This window comes from Mandrillus leucophaeus, unplaced genomic scaffold (assembly GCF_000951045.1).
Source record: "Mandrillus leucophaeus isolate KB7577 unplaced genomic scaffold, Mleu.le_1.0 Scaffold60, whole genome shotgun sequence".
Classification (NCBI taxonomy): Eukaryota; Metazoa; Chordata; class Mammalia; order Primates; family Cercopithecidae; genus Mandrillus; species Mandrillus leucophaeus.
Genome location: NW_012106475.1, coordinates 1,406,181 through 1,414,975, shown reverse-complemented (window position 1 = coordinate 1,414,975; position 8,795 = coordinate 1,406,181). Strand labels below are relative to the sequence as shown.

General features: G+C 49.1%; 1 protein-coding gene across 1 annotated transcript; it reads right to left on the bottom strand.

Moving 5' to 3' along the window:
- Positions 1-2,960: 2,960 nt before the first annotated feature.
- LOC105553582 (interferon-induced transmembrane protein 3) lies at positions 2,961-3,608 on the bottom strand. Its single transcript, XM_011999684.1, has one exon. It carries the CDS (start codon positions 3,528-3,530, stop codon positions 3,204-3,206), a length of 327 nt encoding a protein of 108 aa, XP_011855074.1. The 5' UTR covers positions 3,531-3,608; the 3' UTR covers positions 2,961-3,203.
- Between the last annotated feature and the right edge of the window lie 5,187 nt (positions 3,609-8,795).

The window sequence follows — 8,795 nt, the reverse complement described above, 5'->3', positions numbered from 1 at the left end:
GGGGGGTGGGGGGGTGAGAGTGGTTGCTTCTGACCTATACGGCGGTGGTCAGCGTGGGCGTGTGGACAGGCAAAGGCCTACAGGCCCTGGGTCCTAGGGCCACTCAGCTGCTGGAAAATGAGGTTCAGAGTTGTTTGGACTGTCTGAAGTAGGATAAAACCAGTCTTAGCCCTGGTTAGGTAACATATGCCAGAGGCACCTGAGCGGAGACGTGAGCTGGACCATGGGCTTCCTGGCAGGACTTCCACAGAGGAGGGCGAGGGGAGAGGAGCGAGGGAGCAGAGGGCAGCTTGCCATCCACGCAGTCTCCTGAGGCCCCAGATGAGTCACCAGACAGCAGCCTGTCTTTCCTTAAAGCAACTGCTGAGGAGAAGAGTCCCTAACCACGTGAACACTGGGGAGGAGGTTCTGAAAGAGGCTGCGGGGTGCAAGGTCCACAACTAGGGTAATCCAATTTCACCCCAGGCTAACATGAGAAATTACGACTCTAGCAGCCAATCCTGTGGGCAATGAGAGAGTGGGAGAGGGATTTTCCAGATATAAGTCCCACTAGAGTTTTTTTTTTTTTCTTTTTTCTTTTTTGAGATGGAGTCTCATTCTGTTACCCATGCTGGAGTGCAGTGGCACCATCTCGGCTCACTGCAACCTCCACGTCCAGGGTTCAAGTGATTCTGTTGCCTCAGCCTCCTGAGCAGATGAGACTACAGGTGCGCGTCACCATGCCCAGCTAATTTTTGTATTTTTAGTAGAGACAGGGTTTCACTATATTGGCCAGGCTGGCCTCGAATTCCTGACTTCATGATCTGCCCGCCTCGGCCTCCCAAAGTCTTGGGATTACAGGCATGAGCCACTGTGCCCAGTCCAATTTCGATTTCTTTATTTGTAAAGTTGTAATAATGACAAGAACAGCTCTTCGCCAGAAGCAGTGGCTCTTGCCTGTAATCCCAGCACTTTGGGAGGTTGAGGTGGATGGATCACTTGAGGCCAAGAGTTTGAGATCAGCCTCAGCAACATGGCAAGACCCCCTTTCTCTACAAAAAATATAAAAAATTATCCAGGTGTGGTGGCACACACCTGTGGTCCTAGCTACTTAGGATGCTGATATGGGAAAATCGCCTGAGCCCAGGAATTCAAGGCTGCAGTGAGCTATGATCACGCCACTGCACTCCAGCCTGGGTGAAAGAGCAAGATCCTGTCAAAAAAAAAAAAAAAAAAAGATAGGACCAACTATATGGTAGACACATCTGTGTATGGGAGACACACCTGACAGCAATAACCTAACCATTCCCTGAGAGTCAGCCTGTATGGCAGATGCACCTGAATGTGTGTTCTCAGTGCCAAATATGCCAACTCAGAGATTCATTCCTTATCTATAAGGAACATCTGAACTCTTGTCCTGCCCACAGAAGGCTGTAGAGGGAATCAAGGCCCTTTGTGTTGGTTTAAGTGAAGGTTGCCAGGTGGTGGTTGTTAGGGGGAGGGTGTTAAGTGAAAATGCTATAAACTGCATGCATTTTTACAAGCAGTGGCAATTCTCCTGTCCAGGTCACCTCCATCAGACCACTCTGTATGTAAGTGCCCTTCAATAAACGTGTGCAGTGGCTCCTGCTTATAATCCCAGCACGCTGGGAGGCTGGGGCAGGAGGATCCCTTGAGCCCAGGAGATTGAAAGTAGCCTGGGCAATATAGCGAGGCCCATCTCTAGTGAAAAATGAAAAGAAAAAGAACAACAACAACAAAAATCTATGTCTCATTCGCTGGGTCTCTTCTTTGGCCTTTCAGACATGGTACTACCCCTACCGGAAGTTTTTTTTAAAAATTTTTAATAGATTTTAAATTTTTGTCTGGGCGCAGTGGCTCATGCCTGTAATCCCAGCACTTTGGGAGGCCGAGGTGGTTGGATCACCTGAGGTCGAGAGTTCAAGACCAGCCTGACCAACATAGAGAAACCCCGTCTCTACTAGAAATACAAAAAATTAGCCAGGCGTAGTGGCGGGCGCCTGTAATCCCAGCTGCTCGGGAGGCTGAGGTAGGACAATTGTGTAAACCCGGGAAGCGGAGGTTGTGGTGAGCCGAGATTGCACCACTGCACTCCAGCCTGGGTGACAGAGCGAGACTCCATCTCCAAAAAAAAAAAAGATTTTAAATTTTTAATTTTTTTCTAGTCCCAAAAGTAACATCCTGACCTACTGGAGTTAATGGGGTCTAGCATGATAGTTGGTGGGCCCAGCAGGAGGTGGGAGAGAAGCCCCAGATGATGAGATTGGGAAAGGGCAGACCCGCGGGGAGAAGTCCCAGGTTAGCTGTCCGTGTCTATATGGGGCCCGAGAGCCGCTATGCTTGATGGATCGGGCCTGATGTGTGAGTACAGGGATGCCCTGAAAATGCTGAAAGGTCTGGAAGGGTAGTTGCAGGGGGTGGATCTGACTGAGCAAGGCTCAGATTCCTGAGCTGTGGCGGCTGTAGTTGGCTGGCCACTTCTGACCATGCTCCAAGCAGCCCTAGAGGCTGAGCTCACAGCACAAGCAAGGGTCCAACTAGGCACAGATGGTGGCTTCTCTTCAGGACAAGATGGACTGTTGAGCCTACAAAGAGCCGCCCCTCTCCTCCACCAGGGGCCTGCTGTGTGGCACATCCAAGATGAGCTCCCAAGAACTTGGGGGAACCTTCTATCGTATCCGTTGCTCTTTTTGTTGCGGTGGTTTGTGTTGCTGCTGCGCTGGTGCCAGTGCTCCTCTGTATACCTGGCCCCAGGGAATGTGATGAGACTATGAGAGCCATTCAAGGGTGTGCTGGGGTGGGGCGTATGGTAGATGCACCTGTGTGTGGCAGATGCACCTGACAGTAATATCTTAGGCCTACCCTGAGAATGACCCTGTATGGCAGATGCACCTGAATGTGTGTTCAGAGTTCCCAGTGCAGCCAACCCAAAGATTCATTGTATCTTCTTTTTTTTTTTTTTTTTAACCAGAAACACGTGCACTTTATTGAATGCCATTGTAGAAAAGTGTGTGAGGATAAAGGGCTGATACAGGACTCCGCTCTGGGGGCAGGGCGAGGAATGGAAGGTGGAGCATGTGGGATACAGGTTATGGGCAGAGCTCCTGGCCTGCATGATGTCTCCTGATCTATCAATAGGCTTGGAAGATCAATACTGGGATGACGATGAGCAGAATGGTCATGAGGATGCCCAAAATCAGGGCCTAGATATTCAGGCACTTGGCGGTGGAGGCATAGGCCTGGGCCCCAGTCAGGTCGCCAACCGTCTTCCTGTCCCTAGACTTCACGGAGTAGGCAAACGCTATGAAGCCCAGGCAGCAGGGGTTCATGAAGAGGGTGTTGAATAGGGACCAGACGACATGGTCGGGCACGGAGGTCTCGCTGTGGATGTGGATCACGGTGGATGTCGGGGGAGCAGGGTTGTGGGGCGCCCCCAGCACAGCCACCTCATGCTCCTCCTTGAGCATCTCATAGTTGGGGGGCTGGCCGCTGTTGGCAGGAGAGAAAAAGGTTTGGACCGTGTGGTTCATGGTATCCTGCGAAAGCCAGTGGTGGTCGGGTTAGTGGGATGGTTCTCAGTGGGCCCTCCCTGTCCCCAGTAGTTTCGATTTCTCCAAGATTCATTATATCTTTTCTTTTTTTTTTTTTTTTCTTTTTGAGACAGAGTCTTGCTCTGTCACCCAGGCTGTAACCTCTGTCTCCTGGGTTCAAGCCATTGTCCTGCCTCAGCCTCCTCAGTTGCTGGGGCTATAGGTGTGCACCACCACGTCTGGCTAATTTTTGTATTTTTAGTAGAGACAGGGTTTCACCATGTTGGCCAGGCTGGTCTTGAACTCCTAACCTCAAGTGATCTGCCCACCTCGGCCTCCCAAAGTGCTGGGATTACAGGTGTGAACCACTGCGTCTGGCATCATTATATTTTATTTATGAGGAACATCTGAGAGCCTGCATCATCCTGTGGAATGGGCTGTGCAGGGGATCAAGGCCCTTTGTTTTGGGCTAAATGAAGGTTGCCAGGTGGAGGTTGTTAGGGGAAGGGTACTAAATGAAAACACTATAGAAACTGCCTACTTTCTGTAGGTGCTGGTGCTTCTCTGGCCCAGCCTGCTGCCACCTGACCATCCTGTATAAGTTCCTCTCAATAAACCCCATGTTTCATCTGTTGGCTTTGGGTCTCTTCTTCAGCCACTTGAACCTGATGCCATCCCTACTGGAGTTAATAGGGGTCTGGCATGACACCAACTCTTTTTTTTTTTTTTTTTTTGAGATGGAATCTCACTGTGTCACCCAGGTTGGAGTGCAGTGGCACCATCTTGGTTCACTGCAACCTCTGCCTCCCGGACAAGTGATTCTCCTGCCTCAGCCTCCGGAGTACCTGGGACCACAGGCATGCACCACAGCGCCTGGCTAACTTTTGTATTTTTGTAGGGATGGCGTTTCATCATGTTGGCCAGGCTGGTCTTGAACTCCTGACCTCAAGTGATCCACCTTCCTCGGCCTCCCAAAATGCTGCGATTACAGGCATGAGCCACCACTCCCAGCCCAACACCAACTCTTGAGGTAAAAATGTTTAAATGAGAATGTGTATAAAGCCCTTGGCATGGGTAAGGGTGATGGTGAGGATAGAAATAATAGTAGCAAGAGAAACAGTGATAGTGACAAGCCACATAGCAGTTGTGTACTGGTTTGGGGATGGGGGAGTGGACGGGAAGGGCTGTCCTGCAAGCTTGGGGCCCAAGGGAATCTGAGAGGAAGAGCTTCCTACTGTGGTTAACCTCTGAGGGCCTCATGATCCCAGGCTGGTTCCCTTCAACCTGCCTACAGCTCTGGAAATCCTCCCTTCACTCAGGACTCTTTTATTTTGTTTTGTTTTTTTAAAAATTTTTATTTATTTATTTATTTTTAGATGGAGTCTCGCTTTGTCGCCCAGGCTGGAGTGTAGTGGCGTGATCTCAGCTCACTGCAACCTCTGCCTCCCGGGTTCAAGCGATTCTCCTGCCTCAGCCTCCCAAGTAGCTGGGACTACAGGCACCCACCACCACACCCGGCTAATTTTTGTATTTTTAGTAGAGGTGGGGTTTCACCATATTGGCCAGGCTGGTCTCGAACTCCTGACCTCAGGTGATGTGCCCACCTCAGCGTCCCAAAGTGCTGGGATTACAGGTGTGAGCCACCGTGTCCCGCCCACTTGGGACTCTTCATTGAAGCCATCTGAGTGGATTCTGTTGGGACCTCAACTGATCCAATACTTGACGATTGCTGTGTGTCCTTCTGTCGGTCTTTTGAGATGGTCCTCAAATCAGCGCCTTCTCTGAACTTCCCTTGGCTTCTTCCCTTGGCTGTAGACACTAACATTTCCTCAAGCACCCAGGTGTGACTTTTAGTCATGCCTGATTGATGCTTCCCTCTCCCTGAGCCCCCACATCCTGACACTCTTACCCCCGCCAATCCCTCATGCCCACTCCTTCCTTTCCCTTCCCCTGGCTTCTCCTTCCCATTCAGACCTTACTTCCTCCTGCTTGGGCTGTGACAGGAGTCTCCTTCTATATCCTCATTCAGATGAATCTCTCTAAAGCTGGGGCTTTCTTGTTTCTTTCTTTTTCTTTTTTGAGACTTTTTTAGACAAGGTCTCGCTCTGTCACCTGGGCTGGGGTGCAGTGGCACGGCTCACTGCAGCCTCGACCGCCCAAGCTCAAGTCATTCTCCAGACTCAGCCTCCCAAGTAGCTGGGACTACAGGCACATACCACCATGCCCGGCTAATTTTTTGTAGAGACAGGATTTCGCCATGTTGCTCAGGCTGTTCCGGAACTCCTGAGCTCAAGTGATCTGCCCACCTTGGCCTCCCAAAGTGCTGGTACTTATAGGCACGGACCACCATGCCTGGCTAAAACTGGAGCTGTCAAGCTTTTTTGACCATGACTCATAATAAGAAATATATACATATACTTGAGACAGGGTCTCGCTCTGTTGCCTCGGATGGAGTGCAGTGGCATGATCATGGCTCACAATCACAGCTCACTGCAGCCTTGACCTCCCAGGCTCAAGTGATCCCCCCAGTTGCTGTGTACCACCACACCTGGCTAATTTTTTATTTTTATTTTTAGTAGAGATGAGGTCTTGCTATGTTGCCCAGGCTGGTCTCAAACTCCTGAACTCAAGCGATCCTCCCAAAGTGCCGGGATTACAGACATGAGCCACTGTTCCCAGCCAAGAAGTATGTTTTACCTTACAACCCAATACACACACACAAAACTCACAAAGCAATACTGCATTCTGTTTTATTCATGATCCACTAAATTGACTTTGTGGCTCAATAATGGGTCATATCCCACAGTTTGAAAACACTGCCCCAAAGCATAGCTCCGATTATGTCACTGCTCCAGGGAAAGCTTTCAATTATCTCTAGCACCCACTGAATTGAGTACAAGTTTAACCTGGCATTAAAGGTCTTGTATAGGATGACTCCAAGCTGTCTGTCTAAACATTTCTCTCCCTACCTCCAATTATGCCATTTAAACTGTCGGGGTCTTAGTGGTCTAATATATTGCATGGGAATAAAAATACTTCCCTAGGCTGGAAGCTAGGGGTAGACCAGATGGTCCGTTTACTTTCCTTTATCTATAAGAGCTATGACTCTGGGATTGTAAGGACCCAATATCAATGACCAAGCACATCTCCTCTCTGGTGTCTGTGCATTCTCATGTCTTTATCTGTGTTCATGTTGTTCCCTTTAGTCACTGTCCTCCATCTCCCTCTATCTTCCTGTGTTGAAATCCCAACAAAGTCCAACAAGAGCAAAGGACACAGGAAGGAAAGGTAGGAACTTACCTGAGGAATGAAATTAGCACTGAGGCTGGAGACACGAAGGCTGGCATGTTACCTGAGATGGGCTGGGCTACATCACACCAAACCAAGAGCCTCAGGCTGAGATTTTATCTTAAATTGAAGTCATAGGGAGTCAGGGCTAGCTTCTGGGCAGGTGTGACATGTTCAAAGGTGAGGTTGAGCCAGGGTCGGTGGCTCATGCCTGTAATCCCAGCACTTTGGGAGGCTAAGGAGGGTGAATCATTTGAAGTCAGGAGTTTGAGACCAGCCTGGCCAATGTGGTGAAACCCTGTCTCTACTAAAAATACAAAAATTAGCTGGGTGTGGCAGTGGGCACCTGTAATCCCAGTTACTCGGGAGGCTGAGGCAGGAGAATTGCTTGAACCGGGGAGGCAGAGGTTGCCGTGAGCCGAGATCACGCCACTGCACTGCAGCCTGGGCGACAGAGTGAGACCCTGTCTCAAAACAAAAACAAAAACAAGAAAACATGGTGAGGTTGAAGGCTGATTTATGTGGAGCTGGGGACATAAGAGTTTACTTCAATAGTACAATGGACACAGCCGGGATATAATTAGTATCAGGCCAGACCACGGATGAATCCTAGAAATCTAGGCAAGCAGCATCTGGGAGCTTTGGCTACAGATGAGCGTGCTGGAAAGCAGGAGGGACACTGTGTCAAGGTAAAAGAGACAGGCCTGAGCAGTGAGTGCCTGGCTGGAACATAGTGCAGGGACACAGGCGGGGACTGGGACTTGGGAGCAGGAGGCCATCCCTGGGAGGGCTGATGAGAACTGAGCTTCTGACAGCAAATAAAATGTGTTCCTGCTGTGATGGGATACCTAGAAAGCACTCTAAGGGGGGCGGGGGAGGGGGGAGGGATAGCATTAGGAGAAATACCTAATGCAAATGACGAATTAATGGGTGCAGCAAACCAACATGGCACATGTATAAATATGTAACAAACCTGGATGTTGTGCACAGGTACCCTAGAACTTAAAGTATAATAAATTAAAAAAAAAAAAAAAAAGAAGAAAGTACTCTAGGGAACCCATTGCTTGTCATCCATCTGGCACCAAAACCTAAGCTCTGAATGATGCCAAATTACCACCAAAGTCTCTAAGGGACAGATGCAAATTCTCTCTCCTGGGACCTAGCACAGTGCTTGCACAGAGCAGGTCTTGACAGGTTTTTGTTGAGTAGAATTGCAAAGGGATTATCATCGTTATCGTCCCATGGATAACACTGTTTGCTTCTTTACCTTCATGGGTTGACTTTTTTTGTGTCCTGGGCCTGAGTTGTCTTCTAAATACTAGAGCTCTGTGGCTGATTATGTTAGCATTCTGATCTCATTAACCTAAATGCATTTCTAGATGAAAGCTTTGATATGCAGCTTCAACAACTGGTGCCGGTGTGAACTGGCAAGGCCCCAGCGTTACTGTGCTGTCGTCGTCTTTCATCCCAAAGCCCTTGAGGAGCAGTGAGAACTCAGCGCTGTGGTGAAACATTTCCTATGAATAGTCATGAGACTTGCTTCCTTCTGGTGCAGAAGAAACTGTTACCAAGCAAGGGCTGGAGAAGCCAATACTATGGCAATGGCTTCTGAGATAAGAAAAAACTTTATCACCAGTTGACTGGCAAAGACACAGGAGGCAACATTCAACTTGATTGCCAGGATCTGGGTGGTTGGGTCAAACTTTTGTGGCATTTCTAACTAGGCCCAGTCCCCCATGGCAGCCAGTCTGCTATGCTGGCAATGCTAACAATGAGGAGGTTAAACTCATCCCATGGCACGTACCAGGGCAATTTTGTCTGTGTGACATAGTCAAAGGGGAGGCTGAACACCCTAACAGCTGTTCAGCTGAGGCTATAACAACTTAGGCAATGGTTAATTGGTTTGAGCCGGTCCCATGGTTACAAAACCAGCACTATTATTTTTCTTTTCATATACTCTCTTCCAGATACGCCATA